At 39.6% G+C, this 15,791-nt stretch overlaps 1 protein-coding gene across 1 annotated transcript in view; it reads left to right on the forward strand.

The window, feature by feature from the left end:
- Window positions 1-15,387, forward strand: part of LOC123732700 (CD5 antigen-like) — a 34,690-nt gene extending 19,303 nt beyond the window's left edge. The window contains exons 6-8 of the mRNA XM_045711954.1: window positions 10,956-11,044; window positions 11,174-11,343; window positions 15,291-15,387. Of these exons, the coding sequence (XP_045567910.1) occupies window positions 10,956-11,044; window positions 11,174-11,343; window positions 15,291-15,387 (356 nt within the window). The remainder of the gene's footprint in view (window positions 1-10,955; window positions 11,045-11,173; window positions 11,344-15,290) is intronic.
- Window positions 15,388-15,791: the final 404 nt, after the last annotated feature.

Raw genomic sequence — 15,791 nt, forward strand, 5'->3', positions numbered from 1 at the left:
AATATGCATATTATTAGTAGAGTTGGATAGAAAACACTCTGAAGTTTCTAAAACTGTTTGAATGATGTCTGTGAGTATAACAGAACTCATATGGCAGGCAGAAAACTGAGAAAAATCCAAGCAGGATGTGAGATTTCTGGTGCTTGTAGTCCTTTCAAGTCATTGCCATTCGAACACACGGTGAGTTAGGGTTCATTTTGCACGTCCTAAGGCTTCCACTAGATGTCAACAACCTTTAGGAAGTTGTTTGAAGCATCTACGATGAACAGAGGCCGAATGAGAAGGCATGGAACTTGTAGACCAGGGAATGACATCACTTCATTGGGGCGCATTCACGAGAGAGGATGCTCCGTTTCAAAAACTTTTTTCAAGACACAGAAACTGTCCGGTTGAAATATTACTGAATCATCACGTTCTAAAGGCCCTAAAGATTGATGTTTTACAACGTTTGACATGTTTGAACGAACGTGAATACATTTTTTTTAAACTTTCATGGTCACATTTTCGGCGCGCTTCCGACATTTTGAGTAGCTGACCTGAACGCGCGAACAACGAGCTATTTGCACGTAAATTATGGATTTTATCGAACAAAACAACATTTGTTGAGCACCTGGGATTCCTGGAAGTGCCTTCTGATGAAGATCATCAAAGGTAAGTGAATATTTCTAATACTATTTATGAATTTAGATGACTCCAACATGGTGGCTATCTGTATCGCCTAGTGTATTTTTCTGACCACAGTACTCAGATTATTGCAAAGTGTGATTTCCCAGTAAAGTTATTTTGAAATCTGTCAATGCGGTTGCATTCACGAGATGTTAATTTATAATTCTTTGAATGACAGTTTAATATTTTATTAAGGTTTTTGAGTTGTATTTTTGTAAATTGTAGCTCTGATTCACCTGCAGTTTTGGAGGCTAAATATTTTCTGAACTTCACGCGCCACTGTAAAATGCTGTTTTTGGATATAAATATGAACTTGATAGAACAAAAATGCATGTATTGTGTAACATGATGTCCTAGGAGTGTCATCTGATGAAGATTGTCAAAGGTTAGTGCTTCATTTTAGCTGGTTTTCTGCTTTTGGACGGCTACCGTTGCTTTGAAAACTCTAAGAAAATTGCTGTTTTGTTACTCTGTTGCTGTGGTGATATCCTAACATAATGTAATGTTTTGCTTTCGCTGTAAAGCCGTTTGGAAATCGGACAACGTGGTTCGATTCAGGAGAAGTGTATCTAGAAAACGGTGTAAAATAGTCCTATGTTTGAGAACTTTGAATTATGACATTTTGTGGTTTTAAATTTCGCGCTCTGATTTCTCACTGGCTGTTGAATAGGGTGGGATGATTTCGTCCCACCTTCCCGAGAGAGGTTAAACTGCTCCGTTTTATACCAAGTTCGATCTCCTGCGCCTGACTTCCCTGTCACCATCACGCACCCTTACAAGTACTCAGTAGGGAGAGAGATAGGACTAACTCAATGACAGACTGGGTTGGTAGAAGGAGACAGGGGAGGAGGGAGAGAGAGATGCGAGGGAGAGATAGGATTTATTGACAGACTGGGTTGGTAGAATGAGACAGGGGAGGAGGGAGAGAGAGGGTGAGGAACATAGTGTGTAAAATGTGACTAACTTGTCTGTGCAGATGAAGATAGCTGACGTTGACAGCACCAGGGCTCAGCCGTCTAGTTACCACAGCTCACACTATTCTCTGATCCGTTCTGCATGTTTCCACACAGCTGAGTTCCTGCAGATTGTGAAAAACAGGATGTGTCACACACTGCGGTCACACCAAAACAGCTCTTGGCTGTACGCCCAGACTTATCACTAAGTCACACAAGACAAGTTTGTATCAGTGAAAAAACACTAGCATTTAACAACAAACAATTATTTAAGTAAAAAAACATAATAGCATGTCTAATTTGTAATTTACTACCACACCTATTGAGTTGACTTGGGTAACAGACCTCTAGCTTCTACACCACAGAAAGTTAGAGGTGACTTTCCCAAGTCAAGCACTGACAATTAGGTAAGATATTATAGGACACACTATGTGTAACTGCTGCTCTGTCAGCAGTTTCCTGTGGAGTTTTTCTAATGTCAATGTTTCCTGTAGGTAGGTGGGTTTAACTGATCTGATTTGCTTAGCAGTTTGCCACATCATTGAAGTAAGGAAGTAATGAGTTAGAAGTCATATAGCCTAGCAGTATTTCTCACTCTTCAGTCCTCTCTTCATGACAGTAGACCGGTTTCGCTCAGTGGAACCCCAGTTAGAGACAGATATGATACCTGCAGTGATATTGATGATCCTGTTCTGGTGTACAGGTAGGATGCTGTTATACTGATATCCACTTGTGACAGTTACTGAGATATGTTTTGATATATTACCATTTGCAGGACTAGTAAAAGAACATGCAACTGGAAGCAGACAGTAAAAATCTGTCTCAAAGCAGGACAATTATATGATCACCTGTAAATGTACTTTATTGTAGCGTAACTGTCCATCTGGGGACAGGCACTAATGTCAGTTAACCTCTCTAGGCTAGGCGGGACGAATTCGTTCCACCTACGTAACAGCCACTGCTATCCTGTGGCGCGATTTTCAAAACCTTAAAAAATCCTATTACTTCAATTTCTCAAACATATGACTATTTTACAGCAATTTAAAGACAAGACTCTCGTTAATCTAACCACACTGTCCGATTTCAAAAAGGCTTTACAACGAAAGCAAAACATTAGATTATGTCAGCAGAGTACCAAGCCAGAAATAATCAGACACCCATTTTTCAAGCCAGCATATAATGTCACCAAAACCCAGAAGACAGCTAAATGCAGCACTCACCTTTGATGATCTTCATCAGATGACAACCCTAGGACATTATGTTATACAATACATGCATGTTTTGTTCAATCAAGTTTATATTTATATCAAAAACCAGCTTTTTACATTAGCATGTGACGTTCAGAACTAGCATACCCCCCGCAAACTTCCGGGGAATTCGCTAACATTTTACTAAATTACTCACGATAAACGTTCACAAAAAGCATAACAATTATTTTAAGAATTATAGATACAGACCTCCTCTATGCACTCGATATGTCCGATTTTAAAATAGCTTTTGGTGAAAGCACATTTTGCAATATTCTAAGTACATAGCCCAGGCATCACGGGCTCGCTATTTAGACACCCGGCAAGTTTAGCACTCACCATAATCATATTTACTATTATAAAAGTTTGATTACCTTTTGTTGTCTTCGTCAGAATACACACCCAGGACTGCTACTTCAATAACAAATGTTGGTTTGGTCCAAAATAATCCATCGTTATATCCGAATAGCGGCGTTTTGTTCGTATGCGTTCCAGACACTATCCGAAATAGTAAAGAAGTGTCGCGCGCATGGCGCAATTCGTGACAATAAAATTCTAAGTATTCCATTACCGTACTTCGAAGCATGTCAACCGCTGTTTAAAATCAATTTTTACGACATTTTTCTTGTAGAAAAGCGATAATATTCCGACAGGGAATCTCCTTTTCGGCAAACAGAGGAAAAAATCCCAAAGGCGGGGGCGGTCGGGGTCACGCGCATAAGCCAGTGTCCCTTGATCGGCCACTTGAGAAAGGCGATAATGTGTTTCAGCCTGGGGCTGGAATGACGACATTCTGTTTTTTCCCGGGCTCTGAGAGCCTATGGAAGACGTGGGAAGTGTCACGTTAGAGCAGAGATTCTTAGTAAATGATAGAGATGGAAAACAAGTTCAAGAAATGGTCAGACAGGCCACTTCCTGTAAAGGAATCTCTCAGGTTTTGACCTGCCATTTGAGTTCTGTTATACTCACAGACACCATTCAAACAGTTTTAGAAAATTTAGGGTGTTTTCTATCCATATGTAATAAGTATATGCATATTCTAGTTACTGGGTAGGAGTGGTAACCAGATTAAATCGGGTATGTTTTTTATCCAGCCGTGTCAATACTGCCCCCTAGCCCTAACAGTTCTGAACGTCACATGCTAATGTAAAAAGCAGTTTTTGATATAAATATGAACTTGATTGAACAAAACATGCATGTATTGTATAACATAATGTCCTAGGTGTGTCATCTGATGAAGATCATCAAAGGTTAGTGCTGCATTTAGCTGTCTTCTGGGTTTTTGTGACATTATATGCTAGCTTGAAAAATGGGTGTCTGATTATTTCTGGCTTGGTACTCTGCTGACATAATCTAATGTTTTGCTTTCGCTGTAAAGCCTTTTTGAAATCGGACAGTGTGGTTAGATAAAGGATAGTCTTGTCTTTAAAATGCTGTGAAATAGTCATATGTTTGAAAAATTGAAGTTTTGTATTTTGAGGAATTTGTAATTCGCGCCACGCCTATCATTGGATATTGGAGCAGGTGTTCCGCTAGCGGAACGTCTAGATGTAAGAGGTTAACCTGTTAGGGCTAGGGGGCAGTATTGACACGGCTGGATAAAAAACTTACCCGATTTAATCTGGTTACTACTCCTGCCCAGTAACTAGAATATGCATATAATTATTGGCTTTGGATAGAAAACACCCTAAAGATTCTAAAACTGTTTGAATGGTGTCTGTGAGTATAACAGAACTCATATGGCAGGCAAAAACCTGAGAAGATTTCATGCAGGAAGTGGCCTGTCTGACAAGGTGTCATTCTTCTTGTCTCTGTTTATTGAAGAGTGAGGATCTTAGCTGTACCGTGACACTTCCTACGGCTGCCATAGGCTCTCAGAAGGCAGCAAAATGCTGAATCGTGGCTTTGCAGGCTCTGGCTGAAACAAAGTAGCGCGTTTGGGTAGTGGCTGGTTACAGTACTGTGAGACTCAGGTTCGTGCCCGCGTCGACCCGAAAGCTTTGTTTTCTTTCCTCTGTTTAGCTAAATGGACATTCCCGGTCGGAATATTATCGCTTTTTACGAGAAAAATGGCATAAAAATGGATTTTAAACAGCGGTTGACATGCTTCGAAGTACGGTAATGGAATATTTAGATTTTTTTGTCACGAATTGCGCCATGCGCGCGACCCTGATTTACCATTTCGGATAGTTTCTGGAACGCATACGAACAAAACGCCGCTATTCAGATATAACGATGGATTATTTTGGACCATACCAACATTTGTTATTGAAGTAGCAGTCCTGGGAGTGCATTCTGACGAAGACAACAAAAGGTAATCAAACTTTTGTAATAGTAAATCTGATATTGGTGAGTGCTAAACTTGCCGGGTGTCTAAATAGCTAGCCCGTGATGGCTGGGCTATGTACTTAGAATATTGCAAAATGTGCTTTCACCAAAAGCTATTTTAAAATCGGACATATCGAGTGCATAGAGGAGTTCTGTATCTATAATTCTTAAAATAATTGTTATGCTTTTTGTGAACGTTTATCGTGAGTAATTTAGTAAATTGTTAGTGAATTCGCCGGAAGTTTGCGGGGGTATGCTAGTTCTGAACGTCACATGCTAATGTAAAAGCTGTTTTTGATATAAATATGAACTTGATTGAACAAAACATGCATGTATTGTATAACATAATGTCCTAGGACTGTCATCTGATGAAGATCATCAAAGGTTAGTGCTGCATTTAGCTGTGGTTTTGGTTTTTTGACATTATATGCTAGCTTAAAAAATGGGTGTCTGATTATTTCTGTCTGGGTACTCTGCTGACATAATCTAATGTTTTGCTTTCGTTGTAAAGCCTTTTTGAAATCGGACAGTGTGGTTAGATAAAGGAGAGTCTTGTCTTTAAAATGCTGTAAAATAGTCATATGTTTGAAAAATTGAAGTTTTCGGATTTTCGAGGAATTTGTATTTCGCGCCACGCCCATCATTGGATATTGGAGCAGGTGTTCCGCTAAGCGGAACGTCTAGATGTAAGAGGTTAAGCCCTAGACCATTATTCCTCCTCCACCAAACTTTACAGTTGGCTCTACGCATTGTGGCAGGTAGCGTTCTCCTGGCATTCGCCAAACCCAGATTTTTCCTTGGTCTTCCAGATGGTGAAGCATGATTCATCGCTCAAGAAAACATGTTTTCATTGCTCCAGAGAACATGTTTTCATTGCTCCAGACAACGTGTTTTCATCGCTCCAGAGAACGTGTTTTCATCGCTCCAGAGAACATGTTTTCATCGCTCCAGAAAATGTGTTTTCATCGCTCCAGAGAACGTGTTTTCATCGCTCCAGAGAACGTGTTTTCATCGCTCCAGAGAACGTGTTTTCATCGCTCCAGACAATGTGTTTTCATCGCTCCAGAGAACGTGTTTTCACCGCTCCAGAGAACGTGTTTTCATCGCTCCAGAGAACGTGTTTTCATCGTTCCAGAGAACGTGTTTTCATCGCTCCAGAGAACGTGTTTTCATCGCTCCAGAGAACGTGTTTTCATCGCTCCAGAGAACGTGTTTTCATTGCTCCAGAGAACGTGTTTTCATCGCTCCAGAGAACGTGTTTTCATCGCTCCAGACAATGTGTTTTCATCGCTCCAGAGAACGTGTTTTCATCGCTCTAGAGAACGTGTTTTCATCGCTCCAGAGAAACGTGTTTTCATCGCTCCAGACAATGTGTTTTCATCGCTCCAGAGAACGTGTTTTCATCGCTCCAGAGAACGTGTTTTCATCGCTCCAGAGAAGCGTGTTTTCATCGTTCCAGAGAACGTGTTTTCATCGCTCCAGAGAACGTGTTTTCATCGCTCCAGAGAACGTGTTTTCATCGCTCCAAACAACGTGTTTTCATCGCTCCAGAGAACGTGTTTTCATCGCTCCAGAGAACGTGTTTTCATCGCTCCAGACAATGTGTTTTCATCGCTCCAGAGAACGTGTTTTCATCGCTCCAGAGAACGTGTTTTCATCACTCCAGAGAACGTGTTTTCTCCAGAGTCCAATGGAGGCGAGCTTTACATCTCTCCAGATGACCCTTAGCGTTGTGCATGGTGAACTTAGGCTTGTGTGTGGCTGCTTGGCTATAGAAATCCATTTCATGAAGCTCTCAACGAACAGTTCACGTGCTGACGTTGAATCCAGAGGCCGTTTGGAAATTGGTAGTGAGACGATTTTTATGCTCTATGTTGCTCCTAGACGTCTCCTCTTCACAATAACAGCATTTACAGTTGACCTGGGCAGCTCTAGCAGGGCAGACATTTGACCATCTGACTTGGAAATGTGGCATCCTATCACTGTGCCACGTTGAAAGTCACTGAACTCTTCATTAAGGCCATTCTACTGCCAATGTTTGTCTATGGAGATTGCATGGCTGAGTGCTTGATTTATACATCTGTCAGGAAGGGCTGTGGCTGAAATAGAATCCACTAATTTGAAGGGGTGTCCACATACTTTTGTATATATAGTGTATGTACACATGGGTGTTGTTGCACCATACCAACGATAAGCCTGTCTTTCCCATCACATCATGAAAGGTCATGTTGATGTTCATTTAACCTCTGTCTCTGTCACGTCCTGACCAGTAAAGGGGGTTATTTGGTGTTGTAGTTTGGTCAGGGAGTGGCAGGGGGTGTATGTTTAGTGTGTTTCAGGATTTTTGGGGTAATGTTCTATGTTAGTATATTTCTATGTTTAGTCTAGCTTGTCTATTTCTATGTTTAGTTAATTGGGTTGACCTTCAATTGGAAGCAGCTGCTCCTCATTGCTTCTAATTTAAGGTCCTATTTATAGGGGTATTTTTTTCCATGGGATTTGTGGGTAGTTGTTTCCTGTTTTGTGTTTGTTGCACCTGACAGGACAGGTTTTCGTCGGTGTTTGTTATTTTGTTTAGTGTTCACATTTCTTCTAATAAAAAAGAAGATGAGTATACACATTCCCGCTGCGTTTTGGTCCACTCCAGTCGACGAACGTGACAGTCCCTCTCTTCCTCTGACTCCTCCCTTTCTCCTTTGTTTCTCTCTGTTTCTCTCTATCTCTTTCTCTCTCTTTCTCCTCTGTCTCTCTCTTTCTCCTCAGATCTCCAGGCTCAAAGCGTCAGTCCACCAGGTAGGTAGAGTATAAATCTTCAGTGATTATAGCAGTTCAATATTAGTCAACTTTATTATCCCACATGGAGAAATGCATGTGTCCATACAAACCATTCTAAACCCAATAACAAGTACTGTTTTATGGAACTACTAATACTTGTCAACCACAAAGCACTACTGCTGTTAGAATAACAGAATCACTGTCATCATCTGTCCTCACCACTGTGTTTTCCTCTCTGCTGTTTACAGCTGAACTCTCAGTCAGACTGGTGAATGGGACCACTTCCTGTTCTGGGACAGTGGAAGTCTTCAATGAAGGAGAGTGGTCAGGTCTATGTACTAGGTGGTGGAGCATGAGAGAGGTTAAGGTTGTGTGTAGAGAGCTGGACTGTGGAAACCCTGTATCTGAATCTAGAGGACCTCTGGTTGAAGATGGAAGAAGAGGAGTCAGACTATTTAGTAGTTGCTATGGAAATGAGTCTTCTATTAGACAGTGTGACATCATAGAAGTAAGACCTGGTGTCTGTATTGGTGGATATTATCATCATGTGACCTGTTCAGGTAAGAGACTGGTCATATTGACAGATTTATTTATACATTTTTACAATATTACCGTGTATCATGTTTTATGTATTTTTTTATTTCATTTAAATAGAGGGAGAGATGTCAGATGTATTTAAACATTATATTTGTGTTTGTCATATTGGTTTATGGGAGATGTTCATGGGCAGATCATTGTAGTTCAGATGGTACTGAAGTGAAGCTGCCTGATGGATGTCCAGCTGTTTATTTTCTATAAAGTGAAGTGAACTTATTCCTGTCTCCTGCCTGCATTATTCCAACCCTATCCTGAGTGACTAAGAACCCATTTCTACCTCTTACAGTATCAAACATAGCAAACTACAATCTTTTATCCAACATATTTGTGTTTAGTCCTTGACAGTGTCATCACCAAAACTGATTGAATGTTGTGGTGTAAATTATATTCAGTAATGAGAAGAGACCAATCACCAGTCAGGATATTACTTTATTCGCAACTTACAACATCCATTCATTACTGAATTAATTAATGAAGCTTGTCGACGACCCACCCGTAGGTGATTCGTTGAGAAGCCCAATGAATGGACTTGAGCCACAGCATTTTATAGCAAAGTCCATCCTCTTGGATGTTCATGAAAAACAACACAAGGTTAAGATTTGTATAAAAGGTTGCATCAGCTGCAGTAGTGTGTAGACAGCTGGGTTGTGGCTCCACTGTCTCAGTTCTACCTGGAAACACCACTAGAGTGTTTAGAGTTCTCTGTTATGGGTCTGAGACTGCACTGAGGGGAGTGTGGGAGAAGATATGATATCTGTCCTGGACTCAGTGATCTGTTCAGGTAATAAGATACACTATGTGACCAAAAATAAGTGGGCTTTAGTGGATTCGGCTATTTCAGCCACACCCATTGCTGACAGGTGTATAAAATCAAGCAAACAGCCATGCAATCTCCATAGACAAACATTGGCAGTAGAATGGCCTTACTGAAGATCTCAGATACTTTCAACGTGGCAAGTCCAGGAGCAACAACAGCTCAGCCGCGAAGTGGTAGACAACTGTAACGGCTGTCGGGAGAGAGAGTTGACCAAGGTGCAGCGGAGTTAGTGTTCATCTTGAATTTTAATTACAACGAAGAGAACACTACAAAAAATAACAAATACACGACAGTAGAACAGTGCTGTTGGAAATTACTCTAAACAGAAACAATTACCCAAAAAACCCCAACAGAAAAAACAGGCACTTATGTGTGACTCCCAATCAGCAACAACACTCTACAGCTGTGCCTGATTGGAAGCCACATGGCCAAAATCAATGAAACAAACCAACATAGAAAAATGCACATAGAACGCCCTCCCAATGTAACACCCTGGCCTAACCAAAATAAAGAACAAAAACCCCTCTCTATGGCCAGGGCGTTACAACAACACAAGCTCACAGAACTGACCACTAAGTGCTGAACCACGAAGGCCGTAAAAATGATCCTCTGTTGTAAAACTCACTGCTGAGATCCACATACTTTAGTCCATGTATTATATCTCCTTCCTGGACTCATAGTTATCTGCTCAGGAAATATCAACATATTATAATTATATTCAACTGATTTCCTTCATTCATACAACTTCCTCTGCACCTCTCATGATGACTGTTTAGCTTGTCAGTCTGCTTTACTAAATAGATCACTCAGTCAAGTAGGAATCAAATACAACTTAAATATCCCAGAATGCTTTTGTATGTGAGTGTTATCTCAGTGAACGTCTCTACTCACTACCACTGTCACATGTCATGTTATTGTCATATCTAAATGAGGAAAGTAGTTGAGGAGCTACGTTTTCTTTTCTCTCCTCTTGTTCCAGATGTCCTGCTTAAGCCTGATATCAACATATGTTGTCTCAGTGACTGTAGGCCCACTACTCATGTTGCCCTGTGAGGGAGGGTGGCCAGCACTGTTACATGCTGATGTTATTGTCATATCTATAGGAAACTAGTTGAAGAGGTGTTTCTTGTTCTCTTTTATTGTTACAGATCTCCTGGTCCAGCCTGATATCTCCCTGACTGACTCAATGGGAGGGGTCTCCAGGGGCCACCAGGGGCCCGAGATGTTCAGGGGCTACAGCTTCACCATCACCTGCTCCACTCAGCCACAGTACCCAGGAGGCTCCTTCCTCCTCACGTTCACCGGCTCCAACAGAACCCAGACCCATCCAGCTGTCAATCACTCTGCTGCCTTCCTCTTCCCTGCTGCAGATGACTCCCACCAAGGGAACTACAGATGTGTTTATGAAAATTATGTTTTCTCTCATAACTTCTCCTCTGAGAGTGAGCTCCTCTCCCTCACCATCACAGGTAACTGAACATGAACCAGACTTATAACTTTGTCATTGACAGATTTCCCACAGATCTATGTGATGATGATCAGTCCCCTCATCAAAGGTGTTTCTGTTTGCAGCCTCTCCTCTGCCAGCCTTCATCATCAGACACGTTGTAGTGCTGCTGATCCTACTGACAGCCATCACCACCTTATACCTGTACTACAAGGTAAAGACATTTACTCAGACGTTACAGGTCATTTAAACTAGAGGGAGAGGGTGAGGGGTAGAGGGAGGGGGAGAGAGAATGGAGATACTAGAGAGTAAATGTCTGACTGTTGGTGCTGTGTCTCCCTAGCCCACCAGGAGGCAGAAGAGAGTGAACAGGGTGAGCAGCATGGATCTTTATGTCAATGCCATGGAGATGGTCTCTCTGAGCTCCAGAGCTGAAGCTGGACCGGGAGAGGAGAGAGCAGCCCAGGGACGGAGTAGGAGTAGAATGAAGCTGACCCTACATGCTGATCTTAGGTCAGTTTTGTGTTTTAAATGGATGGTCAGCAGTGGACTGGTGTTTAAAATGTGGTGACAAACCTGAAGTGGTTCTAATTTTAATAACAAGTTCAGAATTAATTTATCTTTAAAGAACCTTGGAAGAAATCTAAAAGGGAGTGACTGCAACCACCATTAACTTTTTTAAGTTAGATGTTTACCACGAGGGTAACGTGGCCTTTGGGTAACATGAGGTTCTGGGTAACATGAGGTTCTGGGTAACATGAGGTTCTGGGTAACATGGGGTTCTGGATAACATTGGTTTGGGATAATATGGGGTTTGGGATAATATGGGGTTTAGGGTAACATGGGGTTTTGGTAACATGGGGTTTTGGTAACATGGGGTTTTGGTAACATGGGGTTCTGGGTAACATGGGGTTCTAGGTAACATGGGGTTTCGGTAACATGGGGTTCTGGGTAACATGGGGTTCTGGGTAACATGGGGTTTTGGTAACATGGGGTTTTGGTAACATGGGGTTTTGGTGACATGGGGTTCTGGGTAACATGGGGTTCTGGGTAACATGGGGTTCTGGGTAACATGGGGTTTTGATTATTTTAAGAGAGTACCTCAATTACGTCTGTTTTGTGTTTCAGAATGTATTGCTTTTTGCTTTTGTCTTCATGTTTTTATCTTATTTAGTGTCTTAGATTCTTTATCTTATTTAGTGTCTCTTAGATTCTTTATCTTATTTAGTGTCTCTTAGATTCTTTATCTTATTTAGTGTCTCTTAGATTCTTTATCTTATTTAGTGTCTCTTAGATTCTTTATCTTATTTAGTGTCTCTTAGATTCTTTATCTTATTTAGTGTCTCTTAGATTCTTTATCTTATTTAGTGTCTCTTAGATTCTTTATCTTATTTAGTGTCTCTTAGATTCTTTATCTTATTTAGTGTCTCTTAGATTCTTCATCTTATTTAGTGTCTCTTAGATTCTTCATCTTATTTAGTGTCTCTTAGATTCTTCATCTTATTTAGTGCTCTTAGATTCTTTATCTTATTTAGTGTCTCTTAGATTCTTTATCTTATTTAGGTCTCTTAGATTCTTTATCTTATTTAGTGTTCTTAGATTCTTTATCTTATTTAGTATCTCTTAGATTCTTTATCTTATTTAGTGTCTCTTAGATTCTTTATCTTATTTAGTGTCTCTTAGATTCTTTATCTTATTTAGTGTCTTAGATTCTTTATCTTATTTAGTGTCTCTTAGATTCTTTATCTTATTTAGTGTCTCTTAGATTCTTTATCTTATTTAGTGTCTCTTAGATTCTTTATCTTATTTAGTGTCTCTTAGATTCTTTATCTTATTTAGTGTCTCTTAGATTCTTTATCTTATTTAGTGTCTCTTAGATTCTTTATCTTATTTAGTGTCTCTTAGATTCTTTATCTTATTTAGTGTCTCTTAGATTCTTTATCTTATTTAGTGTCTCTTAGATTCTTTATCTTATTTAGTGTCTCTTAGATTCTTTATCTTATTTAGTGTCTCTTAGATTCTTTATCTTATTTAGTCTCTTAGATTCTTTATCTTATTTAGTGTCTCTTAGATTCTTTATCTTATTTAGTGTCTCTTAGATTCTTTATCTTATTTAGTGTCTCTTAGATTCTTTATCTTATTTAGTGTCTCTTAGATTCTTTATCTTATTTAGTGTCTCTTAGATTCTTTATTTTATTTAGTGTCTCTTAGATTCTTTATCTTATTTAGTGTCTCTTAGATTCTTTATCTTATTTAGTGTGTCTTAGATTCTTTATCTTATTTAGTGTCTCTTAGATTCTTTATCTTATTTAGTGTCTCTTAGATTCTTTATCTTATTTAGTGTCTCTTAGATTCTTTATCTTATTTAGTGTCTTAGATTCTTTATCTTATTTAGTGTCTCTTAGATTCTTTATCTTATTTAGTGTCTTAGATTCTTTATCTTATTTAGTGTCTCTTAGATTCTTTATCTTATTTAGTATCTCTTAGATTCTTTATCTTATTTAGTGTCTCTTAGATTCTTTATCTTATTTAGTGTCTCTTAGATTCTTTATCTTATTTAGTGTCTTAGATTCTTTATCTTATTTAGTGTCTCTTAGATTCTTTATCTTATTTAGTGTCTCTTAGATTCTTTATCTTATTTAGTGTCTCTTAGATTCTTTATCTTATTTAGTGTCTCTTAGATTCTTTATCTTATTTAGTGTCTCTTAGATTCTTTATCTTGAAGTGTTTCCATTATTCGTTCATGTATTATTATAATCATCTGGTCATTCTTTGTATTATGAAACATTTTTCTCAAGTCATTTTTGTTTGTTGTTGGGGTTTACCTTATGATATTGATTATGATGTAGATTATTTGTGTTAGTAGTATATTGATAATTGATTATGATGTAGATTATTGTTATGATGTTGTTAGTAGTATATATATGATGTTATTGATTATAAATGTTATGATATTGATTATTGATTATGATGTAGATTATTGCTATGATGTTTCTCTCTAAACTGCCATGTAATCAACTGAATGCTTTTAATAAAATTACAGGCTGTCAGTCTTGTGTGATTTAATTATTAGACAGACTACAACATACAGTATGAATTAACTGAGATCAGTCTTGTGTGATTCCCCTCTTGGACAGACTACAACATACAGTATGAATTAACAGAGATCAGTCTTGTGTGATTCCCCTCTTGGACAGACTACAACATACAGTATGAATTAACTGAGATCAGTCTTGTGGGATTCCCCTCTTGGACAGACTACAACATACAGTATGAATTAACAGAGATCAGTCTTGTGTGATTCCCCTCTTGGACAGACTACAACATACAGTATGAATTAACTGAGATCAGTCTTGTGGGATTCCCCTCTTGGACAGACTACAACATACAGTATGAATTAACTGAGATCAGTCTTGTGTGATTCTCCTCTTGGGCAGACTACAACATACAGTATGAATTAACTGAGATCAGTCTTGTGTGATTCCCCTCTTGGACAGACTACAACATACAGTATGAATTAACTGAGATCAGTCTTGTGTGATTCTCCTCTTGGACAGACTACAACATACAGTATGAATTAACTGAGATCAGTCTTGTGTGATTCCCCTCTTGGACAGACTACAACATACAGTATGAATTAACTGGTCATACATTTGGCAGGAGGTTAGGAAGTGCATCTCAGTTTCCACCTCTTTTTGTGGGCTGTGTGCACATAGCCTGTCTTCTCTTGACAGCCAGGTACCCACCTGTATATAGTTTTGCTATTGTTATTTTACTGCTGCTCTTTAATTACTTGTTACTTTTAACTGCATTGTTGGTTAGGGGCTCGTAACTAATACATTTTGATTTCAGGTCTGCCTACGGCGGCCTTTCTCAATAGCAAGACTTGCGTTTTGGTCAGTCACAGTGGTCAGGTATTCTGCCACTGTGTACTCTCTGTTTAGGGCTAAATAACATTCTAGTTTGCTCTTTTTGTTAATTCTTTCCAATATGTCAAGTAATTATCTTTTTGTTTTCTCATGATTTGGTTGGGTATAATATGTTTGCTGTCCTGGGGCTCTGTGGGGTCTGTTTGTGTTTGTGAACAGAGCTTTAGGTCGTGCTTGCGTAGGGGACTCGTCTGTCTCTCTCTTTCTGTTTGTCTTTCTCTCTCTCACACACACAGATGAGGGGCTAATAATATCACCTGCTAATTCAAACAGTGAGAAACTACAAATAAATAGAAAGAGAGAAGAGAAGACATCAATGTAGTTATTTATCCTCCACATAGACTGATGTATTGTTGTCCTGGTGTGTGTGTGTGTGTGTGTGTGTGTGTGTGTGTGTGTGTGTGTGTGTGTGTGTGTGTGTGTGTGTGTGTGTGTGTGTGTGTGTGTGTGTGTGTGTGTGTGTGTGTGTGTGGTGATAGGTGGGTTTGCTGTGAGTGTAAATGCAGAGCCAACTACTCCATGTCTGGTCAGGATCCAGAAGTCACCCACCAACCCTGGAGAGATACAGTCACCCACCAACCCTGGAGGGATTCAGGCTTTGCAGGATTTTGTTCCAGACCACCACTGAAACACCTGAAGTAAAATTGGCTCATCATAAAACATTTGATATATTGGTTGAAATGGTGCGTGGCTGGGGAAACGTCTGCATACCTGGGCTGTGCCCCAATAACATCTCCTTCCTCCCAAAGTGTGCACTTGCTCACCTCCCTTCATGGACATGATTTTACAATAATTGATTAGTATGGAAACTCATGCTATAACCTACGCCTTCACCAATCTAATGCTTGTACACGTCATGGGGAGTAGTGAACGATTGCACAGTTCAGGAAGCAGTAAATACTTTTGGCCCAGGCCGGAGGATCTCCACATTGACCACCTGGCAAAGGGAGCCTATAAATTCTGTGGTGCTCTATTCTGGAATATTAACTGGCGTTTGTCGCCCCTTGTGAAATAACCTCTTTTGATCTCACT

The sequence above is a fragment of the Salmo salar genome, unplaced genomic scaffold, assembly GCF_905237065.1.
Source record: "Salmo salar unplaced genomic scaffold, Ssal_v3.1, whole genome shotgun sequence".
NCBI lineage: Eukaryota > Metazoa > Chordata > Actinopteri > Salmoniformes > Salmonidae > Salmo > Salmo salar.